The sequence below is a fragment of the Diplodia corticola genome (assembly GCF_001883845.1).
Source record: "Diplodia corticola strain CBS 112549 chromosome Unknown scaffold94, whole genome shotgun sequence".
NCBI classification, from domain to species: Eukaryota; Fungi; Ascomycota; class Dothideomycetes; order Botryosphaeriales; family Botryosphaeriaceae; genus Diplodia; species Diplodia corticola.
The window spans coordinates 36,618-59,531 of NW_017971573.1; the positions used below are offsets into that span (position 1 = coordinate 36,618).

At 56.1% G+C, this 22,914-nt stretch overlaps 3 protein-coding genes across 3 annotated transcripts; 2 read left to right on the plus strand and 1 right to left on the minus strand.

Annotated features, from left to right (window-relative positions):
• Positions 1-6,159: 6,159 nt before the first annotated feature.
• On the minus strand, positions 6,160-7,440 carry BKCO1_940009 (glycoside hydrolase family 43 protein; the record flags this gene model as incomplete). The annotated part of the gene is made up of 4 exons (XM_020279991.1): positions 6,160-6,362; positions 6,499-6,760; positions 6,847-7,050; positions 7,117-7,440. The coding sequence occupies 4 exons, from the start codon at positions 7,438-7,440 to the stop codon at positions 6,160-6,162; spliced, it is 993 nt and encodes a 330-aa protein (XP_020125346.1).
• A 1,820-nt stretch (positions 7,441-9,260) lies between these two features.
• BKCO1_9400010 (protein required for hyphal anastomosis (ham-2)) lies at positions 9,261-12,865 on the plus strand (the record flags this gene model as incomplete). The annotated part of the gene is made up of 5 exons (XM_020279979.1): positions 9,261-10,192; positions 10,243-10,391; positions 10,446-10,534; positions 10,584-11,369; positions 11,420-12,865. 5 exons carry the CDS (start codon positions 9,261-9,263, stop codon positions 12,863-12,865), a joined length of 3,402 nt encoding a protein of 1,133 aa, XP_020125349.1.
• Positions 12,866-19,244: 6,379 nt separating this feature from the next.
• On the plus strand, positions 19,245-22,239 carry BKCO1_9400011 (plasma membrane atpase; the record flags this gene model as incomplete). Its single annotated transcript, XM_020279980.1, has 4 exons — positions 19,245-19,625; positions 19,718-19,948; positions 20,007-22,131; positions 22,193-22,239. 4 exons carry the CDS (start codon positions 19,245-19,247, stop codon positions 22,237-22,239), a joined length of 2,784 nt encoding a protein of 927 aa, XP_020125348.1.
• Positions 22,240-22,914: the final 675 nt, after the last annotated feature.

The following is a 22,914-nucleotide window of genomic DNA, read 5'->3' on the forward strand; positions in this document are numbered from 1 at the left end:
TAGCAGTTCATGTTTTGGCTACGCTCAACCCATGTCCCGACCATTATCGTGCGATGCTTGCACTGTTTTCTTTTTCTTTCTCGGAAGGATATCCACTGTACTGACATCGCAGGTCCAAGCAGCCACAGCGGAGTGCCGGTACGTGTTCCGCCAATCTTTGATCTCGCGACTCAGTCTCTGCAGCTGGAGACGTGTATCCGAGACATCTCCGGCACATCCAACCAATGCCATGTTACAAAGGTAATCTAGGCCACATCCCTTTCTCTTCCCTGCGCTCCACCGTGTCTTAAGTATGCCCGCGGAAGCCGCCATCATGTGACGCTTTCCGTCCACGAGACCACCAGCATTCTCCATGCACCGGTCTCGCCCCTTTATCGAGTACATCAGTCCCGAAATGATCGGCCTGCACGGTTGATCGTGTCTCAATGGACAACGCACCTTTACTGCGATCGCTGAAACCGAGTTTCTGCCATTAATAATCCATTGCTACACGAACAGCCCACGCGAATCCTAGGCTATAACACTCTAAAGGCATGTAGGCAAATCAGGCGGCATCTCTGTCATCGGAGCACATCTCTCTCCACCAGTGGCACACCCCCGCTGCTCCTGTAATCCGCGCGCCTATCCGCCTCGGAGGCCCGGCTTCCATTCGGTCTTCCTCACCCTCGCAAACGCGCGAATTACTTGAGCGCAAGGCGCCCTGTTCTCGCATTATACGCATGTACCTCTGTGTTCCCGTGAGATGTTCATCATCTTGCTGCCTAAACTGCCGGGATGCTTTCATCATTACTTTTTTTCACAGTCAGCTGCTCATGAGATGCCATGGCGGGTATCTGTCTGCATAGTGCTCCCTCCCGCATGACAAGACAGCATCCACCTACGCCGCCGTTCTATCTGCGCTCGCTGACCTTGACACCCTCGGTTCGAGTACGTTTGCACCACACCGCGATGTATCCCGCCGATACCGCGGACTGATCCCCACGCGACACCGCCAACTCCTCCGCTTCTCGAGTTCAGGTCCTCCGCCGACGCGTATATGCCAATCCGGAGACGAATTGTTGCCCGGAGCGACAGGAAGTGATGTCCCCAACAAGTCGGGGCTTTTGCCTCGGGGGGTTCGTTCGATCTCGCTGAGACAGACGCTTCACGCGCAACTCGCTTTTTGAGACGCCGGGTCCCGATGCTCCATGCTTGTAGGACGTGTAGTGGGGAACTCGCGGTCGGGTACGATGACAATACATCCGGCTTTCCCTGCGGCCCGTCCTTCCATCTATTTGTACGTATGTACAATACAAGAGGGCGGTTTTGTCAAGCACGTGCCGCTGGCGTCGTGGTTGTGCTATCGTTCGTTCTAATAGGTACATGACTCTCCACCGTTTCGAGCCGGGGAAGAGAGGGTGGGTGTTGGCACGTGGATCTCCTCTTTCGGAACCGTGGAATCAAACGGGTTGGTTCATCGATCGAGATGCGGGTTTTCTTCGTGGTGGAGGAGATATGTGTTGATCTGCTGCATACTCAGAGTCTCTGATGTCTTCTTCCGCTGCCGTCACGGCTGCATTTTGTCCGAGTTTCGAAAGGTTGGTGATATAGGGCTTTGATGCAAGTGCTTGAGTGTAGTCACGTCAATGCTGCTTGCATATGTACGCTTACATTCCACTGGCTCCATGACCAAAATTATACATTTGTCTAACTGAATCACTCGGACTATTGTTATGAACATGTCAGGGGCATCGTTCGATGGCTCTTGAATTTCGGGAATTCGTCTTTCGCAGCGTTCGTTCAGTTCATATGTGGTCGCCTCAGATCGTATATTGTCCCCAACCGACACTGGCAAGTACCAAGCCGTACCCGTAGAATGGATGTAGTGCCACCAAGTGTTGATGCTTGTGTAGATAGAGTGTTCGAACTTACGCCGGCGATGTCGTTCATCCTGCCTCCCTCCCTCTTTCTGGGGCTCGCATGGAAATATTGAATGGATTGGACATGCAGGTCGTGAGAAGCACATTGGTTCATTCCTCTGAGAAACGAACAGGCGAAGCCGGTGAACTGGCAGCTGTGCGGAGAGGGTAGGAAATGGACAATCGCTCACTGTCGGGCCGAGAGCTTTCACCCTGGACGGGATATGCTCGAATGCACCTCAATGTCAAGAGTCTTCTGTCCGCTTCAGTGAGAATATGGCCTACTGTAACATTCCACTTCTCCCCTCTCATGCATCGAGGAAGTCCATGGCTTGATTGATGATGTGATAGATGACCAGTGTTATCACGATCTTGTGTCAAGTGTCAACTGCGTGCCTTTCCTTTTGCGTAGCGAGGATGTGTCGCCCGACGTCCCCTATCACGACCACCCTTTGGCTATTCCAGTCTCCCGCATTGGAGCTCTCTTCAGCCTTCATGTCCTTGACACATGCAGTGGGTTGGTCCTTGGAACAACAGACAGGCGTAGAACATAGGATGCTATTGCCACTTCTTATACCTAGACTGAACACAAGCACACAACCTCATGCAGGTGGCCAGCAGCTTGAAAAAGAGCGTGCCAGCAGGCACACTCATCAACATCTCGGAGCACCCACACGGAGGAGGCAGTGACAAAAGCTGATTGATGGCCACCGCTTCGAGAACAGAGTACAGAACCCGCGTGGCCCCGGCCATCCAACGGCAGAAACAATACCAAACCGCCAGAAGCATCATCCAAGCCCACTCGGTCCAGTCACCCGCTCGAAAGAAAGAAAGCATGACACGCCCCCAGCCAGATCAAAGGGGAAAGAAAGAAAAAAAAAAGTGAAGAACGCCGACCAGTGCTACGTACGCATCACCGGCCACAACTATACGAGGGTCTCACAGCCGATGAATGACCAACGTATGTATACATACGACGGAGCGACGGAGCGACGGAGCGCCGGGAATAAAGAGAGAGAAAAAAAAGAAGAAGAAGAAAAAGTAACGCAAACGCCATGTCGATCGAGACGAGACCCTGTGGCGTTTCTCGAGTGACCCTGACCCACGCGCGCGCCCGCCGCACCCACGGTCCCACTCCGACGCCGTTAATGCTCGGCATCGGTCCGCGCAAGAGACGTCGTCGGGATCACGAGGGTAACGAAAGATCACGCACGCACGTGCGCTGTGCGCCGTGTGTGTGGGGTATGTATTAGCGGGAGGCTAACAATTAAGGACTGTTTAGCAGTGGTAGGACGTACTTGGTAGAGTGGCGGTAGTTGTGGAAAGTAGTAGTGTAGTGTCCGGAAGGAACCACATCTGACCGGTGACCCCGCCGCGACTTGGTTAGCCCGCGGCCGAGACCCCGTGGGGGGAGGAAGCAGCAGCAGTACGCCAAGCGGCGCGACGCTTGTCCGTAGTACTACTTTGACGCTTCTAGGGTACCGGCAGGGTAGCACGCCGTGGCGCAGTAGATGGCGCACGTGAGCTTCTACGGTTTCTCTCGCTCTCTCTCTTTTTCTATCTGGGTTGTTGACCGGATGGATGGTCGGTCACTAGGTATACTGGCGAGGTTCTGCCGCGCGCGAGGAAGGAGCGAAGTTTGGGCAGGGCTTGTGTTCTAGACAACAGCTTCTTCGGCGCCGACACCGGGCACCGGCATGACGGTTTGCTTGCTTCATGGCCACGGGCGGCGCGAGGAGCGTGATGCATGCTCCAGGCAGACAGGCGCTACCTTCTTTTTTCCGCCGTCGCGCGCGCGCGTGGGCTCGGTGGCGACAGTTCACTGGAGGGGATAAGGAGGCAGCCAATGAGACAAGTAATATATACCGCCGAGCAGTGTGGTGGCACGAGAAAGAAGAAGCAAACAAGACGTCATACCTCCAAAGCGACCGTATCATGCACCGCCAGTCCCGCTTCCCGGCCGCGCAGCTACCTAGGTACCTGCTCTTTGCTTCTTCCACTCCCCATCTCCACACCCCCGGCGAAAAACGCACAAAACACACACGCACGTACACCCATCATCAGGCGCGCAAACAACAACAACAACAACAACCCGCCCCCTCCAAACCCGGCCGGACACGTGCGCCACGGGGGCTAGTGGGGCGAAAACTAACGAGAAATAAGCATATAGTAGCTTAAACAAGTCCGTCACTTTTCTCCTCCCCCCCGCACCGCACCGCGCCGGCACCCGGTCCCGCCCATCACATCCGTGCACTTTTCGTCCGTCGCTTTTTTTTTTCTTTCAAGCTTTAAACGCCTTCGGCCTTGTCGGTATCATTGCGCAATAATGTCCGCGCGCACCATCGACCGAGTGACCGACCGACCGACCGACCGACCGACCGGCTGGGCACTTTATGGCCCGACGTCAGTGATGCCCCTCCCCTGCCCCCCGCGCACCAGCTAATCATATGATTGACTTTCGTTGCTCTGGGATGGATCCTTTTTAATTTATTCTGCTACCTTCTTGGGCTCGTGGTTGGGCTGATGATGCTGTACTGAGGCGGGGGGGCTCGAATGATGGTTTCATTGTTGTAATATATTCAAGCGCATCACGCGGGTGAAAAAAAAAAAATCAACCGCGCCCTTCCATCATCATCTTTGTTTCTCGCGCCACTGGAAGATTGTTGTTGTTGTTGTCGTTGTTGTTTGGTTTTGCGTCTCGGCTTGTTAACCCGTTTTGGGTAGTGCGGTTGTAGATGATCCTCTCTCTCTCTCTCTTCCTCCGCGCCCCTCCCTTCCTTTCGTGAGTGTGGCTACTCTCGTGGCGACAGATCATTTGTTGCAGGGGGGGTCGGTTAGTTAGGTAGCATCGCACGGCAGGACGGCTGAGAAAATCAAACAAAAAAAACAGGGCAGAAGTACGATGATGTCGTACTATTAGTTTTCCTTCTCCGTTATTACTTGTGTTGCCAGTCTTCGGCGACAAGGGAAAGAAAGATTTTGAGAGACAGGTGTGAAGAAACTCCTCTCGCTCTCGTGTGCGCACGCGCCGCCGATCAGTGTGTGTGGGGGGAAGGGATGTGTCGTAGTTAATCCTTTCGCTCGGGTCTGAGTTTATCTCAGTAGACAAATCTCTCGCCTCCACTTGCTCTTTGCTTTCTGCTGCAGCCCTCGCCCCCGTTGAGGCATTCCCGACGACGATCCGCCGTCGCGGCAGTTACACATTCTCACTAAGCAATGGCAAAAAATGGACATGGATGTAAGAAGGAATCGGTTCGGTATGCATTAATCCTCCGCACCCATCCTTCAAAGCCTCGGAAAACCAAGGCTTAAGAGGATCAGCCGGATGCAAAACTACAAACAGCTACAGATGTTCAAGCGACTGTCGTCGGGTATCTTTCGCAAGTACCGCGGTCGTGCAGAAGTAAAAAAAAAAATAAGTAACAAAAATAAAACGAAGAAGTAAAAGAATAAGGGGGTATCAGCATCGCCATGCCGCTCGAGAAAAAGGTCCAGAAACCCTTCGAATATGCCGACCAACGCGAGACGTCCGGATAAGAATGAAGAAAAGGTATAATGCCAAGAGATGATCCTCACCGGCCCAACTACCGATCATCAAAACCCGCCCCCGAAACGATGCAACCTTCTCCGACTCCATGCGCGTGGAAGCGAGGAACCGACTATGCTCCTCGCTCATGTGAAGAAAAAAAAAAGGGCTGAAAAAGTAGAGGGCGAAAAGGTAGGGAGGAGAAGAGAAGAAAGAACGCGTGATGTCGTCACTTCGTCAGCGCTGCTACCTGCCGTCAGGCCCTACAGGCCGTACTACCACCCTGCACGAGGCACCACCACCAGTAGGATCAGTAGCGACAGTGGTCAGCCACCGCTGCGGCAGCGGAAGGATTGCAGGCGTATGCACGACGTTCGCGGAAAAGGACCGTTCCCCGCCTGCGTGTCCCGAAGCGGTAAGACGCCCAGACCCTGACCCCGCTTCGAATGGTCATGTATCCCTCCCAGTCGGTCAGGGAAAGAAGAGCGGGGGGGTTTTTCTCGACGGTCATTCCTTGGGGCCGAAGTGCGGTAATAGGCCGAGATATGCGAGACATCGCGCCGGATCGAAGAATGAAGAAAAAAAAAAAAAGAAGAATACCACAGCGCGTTATGCGCTACTACGGTACCTTCGGGGTCATCTGACCAAGAACGTGGGGAATTCCAAAAAACTGCCGAGAAAGGAAATTCGTGACTGCGTCTCATGCTCTCCGCCCTGTCGGTGCCCGTCACTCCTTTAGGCCTCGGCGTTCGCGAAGTTGCCGCTCCAGGTCAGCGTCGCCGTGTACATGGAGCGGGTCGAGGAACCGCCGGGGTTGTACGAGTGGAAAACGAGGTGCTTGGCGTCGCCGGCAATGCTGGCGCCGCCGGGCGACCAGAAGCCATGCGTTCCCTGCGAGACGAAAAGCGGGCCGTATTTGGTGTACGGGCCAGAAACCTCTGTTGCCATCACGCGTTAGCACACAGGACTTGGTGGTCCACGCCATCACAATGCCACTGGTCCAGGTCACAGTGGACTCACAGGTGGCACAAGATGGCGATGGACAGCTACGGGCATCATGGGGCTGAGGCTTACTGTCTGCGATGGCGTACGTCACGTCGTAGTTGATCGAATAGAAGCAGTTCGAGCTGAAGAACATGACATACCGGCCATCGGGAAGCTTGGCGATGCTGGGAGCCTCGACGAGCGGGCCGTCCGCGTCGCTGCGGTCGAGCACTTGATAGGGGCTGCCAATCTTGTCGATGCCGTTGCTGCCCACCTTTTGCTGCATGATGGGCGTCGAGTGGATTGGAGCCACGGTGTTGCCACAAGTGCCACCGTTGCCGAGGGCGTTTCCCTGTGACACGAGCCAGGTCAGCCTGTGTCTTGATTGGAGAGGCCAGCAATTGAGGCTGAATGTAACCTAGATCATGGGGAACTCACATCAATCTTGTAGGTGACGTAGCGGGAGCCATCAGAGTCGAGGAAGCCGGAAGCATCGATGGCGCCACCTTGGTCGAGCGGGCAGACCCATGGGTCAGACTGGGCCGAGTAAGGACCCTCAATCGTGTCTGAGGTTGCGACGCCAGTGCAGTGGAATTGGCCGTTGCGCGAGGCAGCAAAGTACATGACGAACTTTCCGGCGTCCTAAACGAGCGGTCATGTCAGCAGCATTTCCTAATTGGGGTGCGGGGATGAGGTAAGAGTGCATACATTCTGGATGACATCGGGGGCCCACACGGCCGGGTTTGCAGCGTTGACCCAGCCAGGCAAGTTGGGAAGAGCATCCTTGCCCAATAAAGTCCAGGAATTGAAGTCGGATGATTTGGCGATCTGGACGTGGGTGCTGCCAGCACCGTCGGCGTTATTTGTGGCGAACGAGTACCAGGTGCTGCCGACTTTGATGATGGAGGGATCGGGGAAGTTTGAGGATATGACGGCACCAGATACAACACGCTTCTCCACGGGGAGACCGCTGACAAAAGGGGCTATTGACAGCAGTGCGGCTGCACCGAGGGCGGACAGAGAAGACAACATGATTGAAATATGTGCAGTTCGGAGAGGAGCTGGGGAATAATTACGCGTCAAGAAGAGAAGCGATATATACTCGGAGAGCAAGGGAGATGGGGCTGCGGAATGAGGAACATGAGCACGAGGGGCAGCAGCTTATAAGTAGTCGACAAAGAGAGAGTGCATGCAGAATGCATCCAGTTGCGCCGCTTACTAGCTTGCAGAGGTCAGCGTGCAAGAGTCCACTGAACACCAAAATAGATCATGGGACGCCAAGCATATTGGAATCGAGGCATTGTGACCCTCTTCACCGGCCTAGGGATGGAAGCGGGCTCGGCGCGGTGCTTTGGGCGGTGGACGAGTCTGCATGGCAGGCGGCCGTCGGGCCAGAGGCCCAGGGACAGTGCCGCCTCCTCCAGGGCAGGGCCATGTGGCAGTGACGCCCATTCCATCCTCCGTAGCACTGCCGAGCGGGCGTGGACGCTGTTTGGCCCGGCGGTCGAGGGCCAACAGGGTCTTACTTGAGCGGCGGGTCCCCACTGGGGAGCAGAGCATATTGGCTCGGCTGCTGTTGCTGCAATGCTTGGCTGTCTCAGGGATGCAGGCTGGGGGATTTTCGCCACGGCACGACATGGACCTGGATGCCTGGAAGCGGTGAATGCGGCGTGTTGGTGAACAGAGCGGGTGACGGCAAGGGCGTGCCAGGGCCGGCCGTCTGGCGCGCCACGCAGCCATGTGCCTGAGCAGCACGCGGGGAAGATGGTCGACGATCCCGTGAGCAGGTGCAGGAGAGGTCGAACTGGGTCGAGCGGGCCTTAGCTAAGCTCCACCAACAAATGAGCTGCGTGCTGATCGCCGGCAAGGCTGAGCAGGGTAAGCAGGCGGTGGCAGCGAGCGATCTGGGACTTGGCCTTCTCTTCCTGCACGAGCGCGCATCATGCCGAACGCTTGGCCGATTCGGAGCATCCATGCTTCTGCACGCATGTCCGGCACGAAAACCACAGGCGCCTCAGCCGGCTTTGGCGCGCCAAGCCCAGGCGTGTTCGGCGGGCGCTGTCGCCGGCGCAGGATCCAACAGCCACCGCGCTCGCCATCAGCCACGCCCAAAGTCGCCTGCGATCAGCGCAAGGGGATCTGACCGAGCGGCGGGCGCCGGCGAGCTTGGGGCCCAAGGATTCGGGGCGGTGCAACGTTGTTTGCTGTCTGACAGCATCCCGGGCACCATGACATCGACCCACAGGCCCGAGTACTCTGTCGCCGTCTCTGTGGACGCCCCGTCACCGGTATCACCAATGGCGCCGCCCAGCAAGCACCTCAGGAGCAACACATGCCAGAGCTCTGCACCACTCATGCGCTGTCAGCAAGGCGCGCGCTGGACAAGCAGGTAGTCATGGCCCGAGGGGAGAGGGGCACAGGGACGGACGAGGATGCAGGCCGTGTTCATGCGGCGGGGCTGCGAACACGGCCGTCGACGTAGGGCGCTTGGCGATGCTGATGCGGTGGTGTTGGTGTTCGTGGGAGTGCGGTCGACGAAGGTGCGGGCAGGCACTGAAGCGAGTCATTTGGCCGAGCGAGCGAGCGGGCGGGCGTCAGTGCGTGCGCTCGAGCTGCTGCTCGGTGATGTCCCACGTCGGACAGCAGCACCCACCACGACAAACATCTCCCACACCTGTGCCCAGAGGCACGCCCGACCGAGCCCGCGCCCTGCCTCTCGACCCCCCAGCCAATTGCCGCGTCCCGTCCACATGCCGCCCTAAGCCCGCCCCAGCAGCGCGCTTGCTGTCTCGCGACCGCCCTCACCACAACCGCCCGTACATACGCGACCCTACATACGCGGCCGTACCACCATGGATCCGTCCGCTGCCGACCTTCCCGTCGCCGACCCAGCTGAGGCTGCCCAGGACATTGCTCCCCTGGTGCCTGTCGGCGTCGACGAGGCCGACATGATGGCCCTACCTCCGGATCCGGCCACAGACCCGCAAGCCGACGAGACAGTCGTCCAGCCCGGGCCCGATGCGCCCGAACAGCAGAACCTCGATGGCACCAAGTCGCAGTCTTCCGCCGATGGCGTGCCCCTGCCCAAGCGGCCCGGTCTCAAGCGCGACAAGTCTGCCCCCGCCCCGCAGCGCCTTCCGCCGCCCGCTCCCCCCGCGCCGCCCCTCGACCCGGGCCACCAGCCCACAGACTCCCTGTCGCTCATGCAGCTCAAGAAGCTGGTTACCGACATGCCCAAGGCCGAGCCCACCCCGTACGCCTTCGAATACGAGGATGCCGCTTCGTTCGAGGTCGAGGTTGAAGAATGGTTCTCCTATAGCGTCGAGGAGCAGGCCATGCTGCTAAAGGCCCAGTCGTCCTTCGTCGAGGAGTGGGTCGCCCTCGAGGACGGTACGCTGTCAAACCTGGCCGCTTACGAACAGGGAGAGATGGAGTGGATCAAGGCCGACCCCGCGCTGCGAGACCAGCTTACGCGTAAATTGGTTTCCAGCCTGGCGCAGACCGACAACAAGGAGATGCGGGTGCGGAGCCTGGAAGCTTTGGTGTATATTGCCCTCGGCTGCTGGCACGAGACTTCTGGTCTCGAAAAGACACAGCCAAGCGCGTCTGCTGCCGAGGGAGAGCAGGAACCGTCTTCTCCGGCCAATGCTGCCGGCAAGCCTTCAAGTTACGTCAAATCAGAGGTGCAAATAGACTGGATTCGCAATGGAGTTCAGATGATTTATGAGTGTGACGGCATCCATCCCATTTATGATGTAGCCCGTGCAGCCTGTCTGCGCGAATTGTGAGTCGATGGCCGCCTTCTTCCTCCACCTGCAACTAACTTTGTCCAAGCGCAACCGATGTCGTCGAGCAGGAGATCGCTCCTCAGGAGGACAAAGAGTCCGACAGAAGAGAGCTGTGGTGCTCGCTCACCCTCATGCACATGTTCTACGAAATTGCCCGGACTGAGCAGCGGCCCTCTCGTCTTCATGATACTCTTAGTAAGCTCCTTCAGACTACAAGTCTTCTGCGCGTCTACTAACTCTCCCTTACAGCTCACTTAGACCCGGATGTCGTTGTGTTCATGATTGAGATTATCACGAGTTTACGATGGGACGATTCAATTGGGCCCCCGTTACATAAGGTAAGATTCAGCCTTGCATCTGTCTGTACATCGCGCTGACTGAAGGGAGATTCTTCTCTTAACTTGGAAAGCCATGCTAGTGAACTTTGGTGGCCTCAAAGAAGTTGAGGAGCTCAAGTCCACTTTCCGCGATCCAAAGGAAGAGACCGCAGACAATCGCGGTCAACCTGTAATTACAGCATCTCCTCTTGACTATCACGTTTTCCGCCAAGAAATCAGTTCCAAGTACCCGGCATACAACCCGCCGCAACCGCTCTTCCCGCTAGAGCCCGAGAACAATTCCATCTTGCCGCCCCTGAAGAAAAACCCCAGCACCATCCCGGAAGCTAATTCCTTCGGTCCTGGCATCTCCAGTGTGGGTAGTGGAACTTCGATCCTGCACCAACCCGTTCACATTGCGACTCCAGCGCCCTCACCGCCTCCATCGCCCGCCGGTCCTGGAGGCAAGGGCGGTAAGAAACAGAATTACCAGACCAACCAGCTTTTTCCATTCCTGTATCCACCTTTGGACGAATCTAGCAACAACCTCGGTGGTAAGGGCTCGACTGATCTGCAAGACCTTCTCGTTGGTCGCAAATGGGAGGGAAGCGACATTCCTGCCTCTATCATCGAAGCTGCAGAGCTGTTTGCCAAGCGAATGCGAGCCACAAGGCCAATGAAACAACTCTGGGAGGAGCGTGTGCTCTTCATGAAGTATGAACGAGGATGGACTGGCTCCGACGACACCGATATCGATGCATTTGACCTCAACGGTAAGCTTGAAGGTCTCATGCTCAAAAAGGATAAGATCGAGGATCGTGTTGCTGCCAAACTTGATCAGATTGAGAAGTTTTATGTGGGTAACCTCTGCTCATCCTTGATCGACTGTCACTAACCTGGAAGAAGGCAACCGTTCTTCCGCACTTGCAATCATTAGTCATTGTCCTCCTCAGGACCTTCCTCTCTCATCTGGCGACGCTTGCTTTGCAGAACAGCAGCCCCAACGCCATGTCCGGTGGAGGCTTCCAGGATAACCAAGGCAGCAACCCAGCAAACAAATCAGATGGTGGCCTCAACGGGACATTGCCCGACATTTCAAACATCCCTCTTGAGGACCTGGACAGAATGAGAATGGAGGAGATTCAGGACAAAGCTGCATCGGGAATCCTCATCCTACTCCTGAAATGGTTCAAGCTGTCTCACGTGTTGAAGATGGAGTACCTGACGCAATTATTGGTCGATTCCAACTACATCCCCCTGACTCTCAAGCTGCTCCAGCTGCAGGAGATCGAGAAGGTCATCAACTACAGATGTGACAGGGAAGACTTGAGTTTCTTCACCTTCTGCTACACACACTCCCGCGAAGGCGCCAAGGACCCGGGCCTCACCACCGACGCACCGCCCGCAGAAGCGGACGACTCGCCCGACGAAGCCGCGCCTCCTCCCTCCATCAAGCGGCGCCGCTCCGACGACCTCCTCGCCGACGAACACCAAGACCTCGCCGACGATTCCGCCGCCGCCGGCAACGACGGCCCGTCCTCATCATCCCCCAACAACCCCAACAACCCATCCAACGCCACCCCGGGCCTCCCCGAAGTCGACGAGCTCGGCATGCCGCTCAACCAACTCCCCCTCGAGCCCATCACCACCTTCTCCTGGCGCAACTTCTTCTCCAACATCAACCTCCTGCGCATCATGCAAAAGGTCTGCAAAGAAAAAGCCCACCGCAACCTCATGCTCGTGCAGTACAAATCCTCGCAATACCTCCGCAAATCGCTCAAGATCCCGCAGCCCCAGCTGCGGCTCTACACGCTCAAGCTCTTCAAGAACCAGGTGCCCTACTGCGGCCGCAAGTGGCGCCAGAGCAACATGCGCGTCATCACCGCCGTCTACCTCCACTGCCGCCCCGAGCTGCGCGACGACTGGCTCGCCGGCTCCGACGTCGACGCCGACGTCGACGAGAGCGTCCCCCTCGAGCAGGCCTTGCGCGCCCTCACGCATTGGTTCAACCTCAAGCGTTGGCCCGAGCGCCTCGGTGCCGAGCGGGGCGTGCTCGATCGCGAGCAAGACTTTTTTAGGAGGGAGCTGGAGAAGATGGGGTGGTCGGTCGGTGGTGGTGGCGGCCCGTTGGATGACGGTGGGCAGATGCAGCAGCAGCACCAGCAGCAGCAGCAGCATGGCGGGATGGGGATGGGGATGGGCATGGGTATGGGGCAGGGCGCTTGGATGGGTGAGCCGCAGTCGGCGGTTGCGCCCGGCCAGGGGCAGGATGTCGATGTGCAGTGGGAGGGGGCGGGGGATGGGGGCGGCGGCGGGGGCGGTGGTGGTGCCGGCCAGTGGCAGGGGTATTGAGTTGTTTGTTTGTTTTGTTTTTTTCGGTTCTTGAGACGGACATGATTTGTGGTGGGGGTGGGTGGGTGGGTGTGTGGGTGTGTGGGTGAGTTGATACCCGGGAAAAAAATTGTTAGTTGTCTCGACGTGTGAGTGAGTGAGTGTGTGTGTGTGTGTGTGTGTGTGTGTGTGTGTGTTTGGCAGCGAAGAGGCTCGATCGATGGAATGATCGGAGGTGGGTCCTTGGCAGTAGTGGCCTTCGGATTATTCTTCCTGTTAAGGGAAGGTCGAGGCGGTAAGCGTGTGTCTCTCATAGGTTTCTGATGATCCGAAGGAAGGAGAAGAATGCTCGTGCTGGATTTTCCTGAAAGAAAGTGTGTTATTCCCGGGGTTTCGTGATGTGTATGTGTGATATGGTTAGGCTCGTGTGTGTCACGTTACGATCGAAGGGTTGGAGAATACGAGATGGATGGGAAGCATGAGGATTTGACCTTTGCGTGTGTTGGTGTGGTGTGTGGTGTGTGGTGTGTGGTGACTAGTTTCGCCCGTGGACGCTGCTAGTGTCGTGGATAGTTGGACGGAGGCTCACATGATATGCTTGCTTGGTCCAGCACCACGCCCCCCTACTACCACCGCTACCTTATAAAATAAAGGACGGGCCGTGGATCTCCTTACCTCCTCACTGCTTTGGCAAGTGTGCAGGTATTATCTAGCATAGTTTTGACACCCAAAATTCACTTCCTGTGTGTGCTCCCGGTGCCCCGCGAGGATATGTCGCAGTCCAAGCTGTCAAGCACCATGTTGCTCGTCCTGTTATTGGACGCGTCTCCTCATCGAGCTTTGTTGCTGAAGGTCATCATCATTGGGTTTTGCTGCTCTTCATTGTTTCGAAGAAACGATTCGCGGGCTACCGAATCCAAGCTTCTGCTCTCGAAGATTCACTCGAGCAACTGGACGAACGGGTAGTCAGTGCTTGATTATCTAAGTATATGCATCGACATTACGTGTGTTTTGTTGCTCTGGGAAGAACAGGCTGATGGGAGTGACCCCTCGACATTTCACACAGCCGGAATGGTGTCATATTTTACACATAGAGGCGGGATGTGTCGTGTGCTACGTGGCTCTTGGGCGTGGGTGTTGATTCAAAAGCTGCGCTAGAGGGATCTTTGGAAGTGAGACGATCCAAGGTGTAGCTGACAGGAAGGATGTGAAGGATGTGAGCATCGCGGGCGGCTTGGAAGTGGCACGGGGTTGGGACTTGAGGCGAGCTGTTAAAAAGGCTGGGTTGACATCTCTCTAGTCAATGTGCGTCTTACAGAACGGCCGCTTCCGTTAAACCTATCAATGGTTAGGTTTGAACTAGGTCCTCACGACGGCTCGGGACGGTGATTAGGTACTGTTCTTTTGTGTCGTGGGATTTTTCATTGCTGCAATCCCGAAGACCGCTAAACTCGTGACCTCGTCAGATTTCGGATGAAGCACTTTGCGCTAAAGAACATCATCGTCCATCTCTGAAGATGGTATGCGTTTCCTCTTTTTCGTAATTTTCGACATTGAATAACGACAATGATGAAGGGGTTCTCCACTTTCGTTGTGGCAAGCTAAGTGAAATGATATTTCAACACAGGAAGCTTGAACACACACAGTCTTGAACACACACAGTGCGGATGTCAGAAGGTCCAGGAATAGACTGGACGTAGTGTGCTCCATTGCTTTTAGTAGTATGAAGGCAGCCGAATGCTTTCCTTTGAATATAGTCAAAGGCTGTACAACTCTACACATGTCACCTGCGCGCCACGGTGCACTTCCGATGGCGGAAAAAAGCAGAAGACTTGACCATCCTGATGGCAAAGAGCAAGAGCTGCTGTGACTGGATCGTTCTGCGGTAATGACCTGGATAAAACCATACGGACTACATCCCACAGGGTGCGCCTCTGAGCCTCTTCGTGGAATCACGTACGAGCCTGAGGGCATCATGAAAGTCCTTCAACATCGCCATTACTTCCTGCCTTTGCCCCCTTTCCCATGTCTACCAGAACCGGGATTTTTTCCCAAAGCCTGCGCTTGAGAATGAAGTACGTAAAAGTTCAGATGACCCTCAGCAAATTCCTTTCTTCGTGAAGGCGTGTACGGCTCGCCCATGTCGCAGCTCATCATTTAAGAAACAAGGCTTTGGACACACTTGGGTTTTGCTTGGGATGTCCAAGCAGGAGTGTAGCGAGCTGCCTTTTCCATGGTAATGGTGTGAATTATCAAAATATTGCACTATCTCAACAGAAATGAAGTCCCGCCTCGAAGTGGGGTGGTACGTGAAGTAAACTCGGCATATGCGAGCACATGATGCAAAAGGGTAGCGCGGTTTATGCTGCGTGCGGAGATGCAGCAAACATATGTACATACGTGTCACTGGACGGCTGAGTGAAGCCAGTATGAGGCCTCTAGCCACTAGAACGGCCTGGCTCCCGTCTCCGCACAGTTTCTCTCTACTATTTTGATACATGCTCCGACATACGCAAAGCGAGGTAGCTTAATTTGAAATCTATATGGAGAAAAGGGGTACTCGGATAGTGGTAGAACATGCTTGTCATTCGTCTCTATGGACTTCTTCGGGGCCTCAGCAAATCTAAAAGACGATGTGGATCCGCGTCATTAAAGATGCCGCTCGCCATCATTCATGCCGTCCAGTACCGATGCCTGAAGTCTATCGGAGACCGGGGCTTTTCGTCAGACGCTCACCGCAAGTATGACATGGCCATTTTGTTGGTGAGTAGACAGGAATTCCCATTGAACAGTTCGCCTTCTGCGATGATACTATGCACGCGTACGGGAATGGCATAATATAGGAACGCCGACTTTGCAAGCTGTGGCGTTCCGATTTTATCTACCACTTACCAGCTCACACACGCTTCAGAGCGGGAGATTGCAGATGTTAGGAACAGGTGACACGGTTCGAAACTGTTCTTGTGACCTGTGAAACGATCTATGATGCGTTTCCGTAAAGAAAGCACCAACGCCTCGTTTCCGACTTTTGATTTCTATGTAAAGGCCTCTCAATTTGCTCAATGCTCTATTCACGAGAACAAATGAGTTTCGGATAGTGACAGCTCAATCCATTGAAACAGCCATAATTCCACTGTGGTTTTCGCTGGTCGTTCGTAGTACGTACTTCTCCAGTCATACAAAGTCACGGGACAATGATGGACAGGACGACTGCATCTCTCTCTAAAGTCGACTGCTGCGGGGCACCATTGCTGGGAGTTATGTGCATCCATAATCATGATCCTCTAGTGCTGAAGCACGGCAGGCAGTAAGAATATAGCTGGGTAAAACAGAACCGCCAACAACTGCCAGCGAAAGGGCGAATTAGTGATTTCGATTGTCAGACAGACAGAGAAAACAGTAATAATAGACCATGGCGTTTCCCGGGACATCTCCTATGATGTTTGGTGGTGTAAATTTCCAGAGTAAACCCGCAATATATATATGATAAACTGTCAACACAATCTCCCGGGGCTCGGGTGTCACCATTCGCACAGATCGCATGCTCTCCCCGAATATGGAGTCGCGCATAGAAAAGGAGGAGAGGGGAGTCGCTACTATACTCGTTTGGCTTCTTCTGGGTATTTCTGTCTGATGAGCGTCATACGTACGTACATGCGGGGTGTGTGGTGGGTAGGTGGGTGTGGCGGGTGTAACATTGATGTGTTGCTCTAGTCGGCTGACCGACCGATGGGGAAAGGCGAGAGCTTCTGCAGAGTGGATGGGTCGAACGGAGAGGTTTGTGAGAGAAGCAGGTTCGGTGGCAGTGTTGCAATATCGGGGACAAGGAGAGACGAGATGACGAAGAAGAAGAGGAACAAGGCGTATGAAAGCTCGTGAGCTCTGCAGGCATCGCCGACTGTTCAATAGTTACCGGCTGTTATAGTATGGAGAGTGCTCAAGTTGATGCGAGGACTGGTGTCACTCGCGTATTGATAGCGCCAGAGGGGCGATGAAGCAAATTTGACGGCAGCACAATCCTACGGTGATCGGAGATGGGGACGCCTCCCAGCTTTGTTGCCAGAAGTAAGCAAGCACTGGTATCGTAGTCACGGGTACATGGGACACTACTAGAGCAAATAGGAGGGCTTGATATAGCTCCAACTACGTCTGTGGCTCCTTCCGCTTGACAAGGCGGGGCAAGTGACGGAAGGAGGTGTTGGAAAGCGGCATGAAGTGCGCTTTTAGAAGGTTGAGTATGGAATATCCCAACGGGAGATTTGAATCGAAAGATGGATCCAAACCAAAGCACGGAGCAAAGGTCGAATACAGAGGGGACCAAACGAAGCTGGCGCTCATTCATGAGTGGTGGAGCTGTGCAGACCAACCAGACAATGGCACACTGCACACTGAGTATGCGCCGGTTGTGCATGGTCGTGCAGAGAGATCTTGCTTGCATCTTGGCCACAGATGCCTAGATGCATGGGCGGGAGCAGGCGGATCTTGGCAGGGCCGGCGGGATGGATCCCGCCAAACGAAGGCATTTTGGCTTAGTGAAACGGCTACTTCTCTGGCCATCAGAGAGGGTGCGGCAAGGCATGGCGGAAGTCTTGGTATGCTTGGCGAGGTGGTATGTGCATCGGTTTGCGTAGCTTGAAAACAGCCAAGAAAGGGAGCGTTTCACATCAGCGAGGAATGGCCAGCTTTCGTTTGCGACGGTTGAGGACACAGGGTGCAAGGACGAGTGGTCGTGGGCGGGTGTTGGGACACAAGTGGCGGGCCAAGAGCGGCTTCCGCTCAGGGGTTGGTTCGTACCAGGCTTGTGGCAGGAAGAGAGATATCGAGGTTGATATGCGAGATGAGGTGATGTGCGACTTGGGCTCCGCTGCGGAGGTGGAGCGCATCGGGCGGGGCGACGATCCCTCGCAGATCATGGTGGATGCGCGCTTTCCCCTCGGCCGTTAGTTCCGCCGGCCGCTCGAGAGGATTGCTGTAGAAATTCGAGGCGACGGCGCTGCTGCCAAGTGATGGAACGAGGCGCACTGGAGTAACGCACGAGGTGTTTGGTGCGCCGGGGTGGCTGAGGTTGAAGAATGGTGGCATAATTGTTGTTATTATTATTACCGAGAAGGCAGTGTGGAAGCGGGCTCACGGGCTCGCGGGCTGGAGGCGAGGGAGCAGCAAGGATACGTCCGGCAGCGGTCGATAACGGCGACGCCATCCCCGCACTCGCACGCCCGCTCGTCAGTAGCGGCGGGCGGGCAGAGGCGATTGGGCCGGCGGCCGCCAGGGATGACGTGGTCACAGCTTTTCTCTAGCGTCATTGTGCTTGATCTCCTTCCACACCTCCACCGGCCGCGAAGCCCGCTGTTGCTGCTGCGTGCGCGCCGCCTGCCTCAACGCTTGAGGGCTGGGTGGTGGGAGCGGCAGCGGCCGCGCGGAGAGGCCCGGTCGCCGCATTGAACCGCCCAGTATGACAAAGCCCGCGCCTTCGCTCAGTCAGTCAGATGATGCCGGCCGACGTTCGAACTGGGGTGGTGCGCTAGCGGCTAGAGGGCCCAAGCTCCTGCGGGGAGAGGCTTGCCGGCTTGCTGGCTTGGTTCTGGGTTGCTGTCACGCTGTGTTTTCAATCTTCGACCCTCGGTCCTCTGTGCTATTAGTGCTGTGCCCTCTGCTGTCGCGCCCTGCCGGCACGCGAGCGCTCGGGTCCTCGCAGCGGCGCCGGCTCGTTGCTGCGCGTGGCATGCAGGCTGGCTCCAGCATTGCAGCATGAATGCTCCCATGCGGGGGTTGCAGTCGGGTGCAGCGTGGTTGCTGGGCGGCACAGAGCGAGGTGAGCAGCTGCACGCTGATTGCGCTAGCCATCGCACGCGGGATCGAAGCCTCGACGCTGCGCACCCAGGGTAGACAGGGCCATTGGCGCCGCCTACGGCCAGACAGGGCTTCAAGCCCATGCCCCGGCCTCGAGAGCCCGTCATGTATTCAGCCGCCCTTTAAAGCTGGCCCGCCGCCCCTCACGCTGCGCCGCGTGCTGAGTGACCCATTTCCTCGCCGCGTCGCCGCCGTCCGCCGCCGCCCGCCCTCTCGCTCGCCCGAGTCGCGTCTGCCTCCGCTCTGCCCCGTCGCTGCGTGCGCCAATTGCCCGCCATTGGGCCCGGGTGACGCTGGTAAGTGGCCCGTCGAGCTCCAAGCCGGCCGCTGTCTTGTGGCAGCCGCGCTGGACCCTCGTCTCCCGCCCCAGCGCCCAGCTCTCCGTCCACAACAAATAAAGCCGCACGCTTACCCAGTGCAGCACCCACATTCCAACATCCTTCACTCGTCTGCGCCTCGCCCTCGAGCATCCAACTCGGTCGCGCCGACCATTTGCAGTACCGTCTAGCGCTCCATATCGCTTTCGACTGCATTCTAGCACCCACCCGCCATGGCCGACACCAACAGCAGCTCCGAGGGCGCTGTCCCTCGTGGCACCGACACCCGAGGTGCTGCCTTCGACGAGAAGAAGAACTACGATGAGAAGCCCAAGGCGCCCCCGCCCAAGGCCGGCAACTTTGACGATGACGACGAGGAGGACGAGGACATGGACGCCCTTATTGCCGAGCTCGAGTCCCAGGATGCCAACATTGACCCCGAAGAAGAGGAAACCCAGCCCGGCGGCGCGAGGCCTGTGCCCGAGGAGCTCCTGCAAACCAGCACCGTCACCGGTCTCTCCAACGACGAAGTCACCGCCCGTCGGAAGAAGTATGGTCTGAATCAGATGAGCGAGGAGAAGGAGAACCTCATCCTGAAGTTCCTCATGTATTTCGTTGGTCCCATTCAGTTCGTCATGGAGGCAAGTCGAATCCTTTACCGCCCGCCCACTTTCCCGCCGCTCCATACTAACCCCGGCATGCGCAGGCCGCTGCCATTCTCGCTGCTGGTCTTCAGGACTGGGTCGATTTCGGTGTCATTTGCGCTCTCTTGTTGCTAAACGCAACTGTCGGTTTCGTCCAGGAGTTCCAGGCTGGATCCATTGTCGACGAGCTCAAGAAGACGCTTGCCCTCAAAGCAACCGTTCTCCGGAGCGGCACTCTCACTGAAATCGAGGCCCCCGAGGTCGTGCCTGGCGATATCCTCCAGATCGAAGAGGTGAGACGCCGCTCGACACAGGCTCGCCTCATTGGCGCTTGCTAACACAAATCTGCAGGGCACCATCATCCCCGCCGACGGCCGCGTCGTCACCGAAGATGCTTTCCTACAGGTCGACCAATCCGCCATCACTGGCGAGTCGCTGGCCGTCGACAAGCACAAGGGCGATACTTGCTTCGCTTCGTCCGCCATCAAGCGTGGCGAAGCCTTCATGGTTGTCACGGCTACTGGTGACAGCACCTTTGTCGGCCGTGCTGCTTCCCTGGTTGCCTCAGCTCAAGCCGGAACCGGCCATTTCACCGAGGTCTTGAACGGTATCGGTGTCGTCCTCCTGATTTTGGTCATCTTCACCCTGCTCATCGTGTGGGTATCCTCTTTCTACCGGTCAAACCCCATCGTTAAGATTCTGGAGTTCACTCTTGCCATTACCATCATCGGCGTTCCTGTCGGTCTTCCGGCTGTCGTCACCACAACCATGGCCGTCGGTGCTGCCTATCTCGCCAAGAAGCAAGCCATTGTCCAGAAACTTTCGGCCATCGAGTCGCTGGCTGGCGTCGAGATTCTCTGCTCCGACAAGACTGGTACTTTGACCAAGAACAAGCTCTCGCTGGCAGAGCCCTTCACCGTCGCTGGCGTCGAGCCCGATGATCTGATGCTCACTGCCTGTTTGGCTGCCTCCCGCAAGAAGAAGGGTATCGATGCCATCGACAAAGCATTCCTCAAATCGCTCAAGTACTATCCCCGCGCCAAGAGCGTTTTGTCCAAGTACAAGGTCCTGGATTTCCATCCCTTCGACCCTGTTTCCAAAAAGGTGCAAGCTGTCGTCGAGTCCCCTCAGGGAGAACGCATCATTTGCGTCAAAGGCGCTCCGCTCTTCGTTCTCAAGACGGTCGAGGAGGACCACCCTATTCCGGAAGTCATTGATGACGCATACAAGAACAAGGTCGCCGAATTTGCCACCCGTGGCTTCCGCTCTCTCGGTGTTGCCAGGAAGCGTGGTGACAGCTCGTGGGAGATCCTGGGTATCATGCCCTGCTCAGACCCGCCTCGTCACGACACGGCTCGCACCATCAACGAAGCCAAGACTCTTGGTCTTTCCATCAAGATGTTGACGGGAGATGCTGTCGGTATTGCCCGCGAGACGTCTCGCCAGCTCGGTCTTGGAACCAACGTGTACAACGCCGAGCGTCTTGGACTCGGCGGTGGTGGTGAGATGCCTGGTTCGGACATCTATGACTTTGTCGAAGCTGCCGACGGTTTCGCCGAGGTCTTCCCCCAGCACAAGTACAACGTCGTCGAGATCCTGCAACAGCGTGGCTACCTCGTGGCCATGACTGGTGATGGTGTGAATGACGCACCGTCGCTGAAGAAGGCCGATACTGGTATCGCCGTCGAGGGTGCTTCGGATGCTGCTCGTTCTGCTGCCGATATCGTCTTCCTCGCGCCTGGTCTGTCCGCCATCATCGATGCCTTGAAGACTTCCCGCCAGATCTTCCACCGTATGTACGCGTACGTCGTGTACCGTATTGCTTTGTCGCTCCACTTGGAAATTTTCCTAGGTCTCTGGATCGCCATCTTAAACACCTCTCTCAATCTTGAGCTTGTTGTCTTCATCGCCATCTTCGCCGACATTGCCACCCTGGCCATTGCCTACGACAATGCGCCCTTCTCCAAGACGCCTGTCAAGTGGAATCTGCCTAAGCTCTGGGGCATGTCTGTTCTGCTCGGAGTGGTCCTGGCTATTGGCACTTGGATTGCCCTCACGACCATGTTCCCCTACCAGGATCTGCCCAATGCAGCCGGTCAAGGTGTCTCGGGTGGTATCGTCCAGAACTTTGGTGTTCGCGATGAAGTCCTCTTCCTGCAGATTTCGCTCACGGAGAACTGGCTCATCTTCATTACGCGTGCCAACGGACCCTTCTGGAGCTCGATCCCGTCGTGGCAGCTTACCGGAGCGATCCTGGTGGTCGACATCATCGCAACTTTCTTCTGCCTGTTCGGCTGGTTCATCGGCGGCGAGACGTCGATCGTGGCCGTCGTTCGTATCTGGATCTACTCGTTCGGCGTCTTCTGCGTCATGGGCGGCGTCTACTATCTGCTGCAGGACAGCGTCGGTTTTGACAACCTGATGCACGGAAAGTCGCCCAAGAAGGATTCGAAGCAGAGGAAGCTCGAGGATTTCGGTAAGTTCGGAGAAGTCGTCCCCAATGTGCTGGTTCAGATGATGCTAACGATTTCGATCAGTCGTGTCCCTCCAGCGTGTATCCACGCAGCACGAGAAGAGCAACTAAAAGAGCGAGGCTCGTTGCATCCTGTCCTTTTTTCATACCCTTTTTAATACTATACCATTCGATTGCAAGTAAGTTGGTTTATACCAAGGAAGGGGGGGAAACGATTTCGAGGCGGCGGTGGAAAGGATAAGACACGTGCGTTGCGGATACAAAAGATGAAGATAGGAGGAGCGGTAGTAGTGTATAACACCACACAGTGCTCGGAAGCCACACACGATCCTTTGTCCGCATCTTTCAAGGGGGTGTGGGTTCCCCACACACCCCACCACCATGCGCCACATCTCTCTTTATTCCCTCTCTCTCGTTAGTAGCAGCTCCATGTTCGGCGCAGCCTTATCCTTCCCGCTTACGCGTCGTCGGTAATCCTGAACGCTTTTTTTTTTTAAGTGTAATACCTCTTGAGTTATTCATGATGGATAGACGCAATAATAAAAAAAGGCTTCCATGAGCGAAGTTCATGCGAGTCATGTTGTTGGTGGTGACTCGGAGGATGGTTCATTTCAGCAGAAGAGATGAATGAATGGTGGGTGTGCGGTGGTGGATACACCTACCTGATTCGGTGGGAGACAGGACCCGAGACTCACACTTCGTTCGACCACCGGTCTGGCCAACATGAAAGTAAGAGAAACATATGGATCTTTTCAAGAAAAGTTTCCATGATGGCGGCGCGCGATG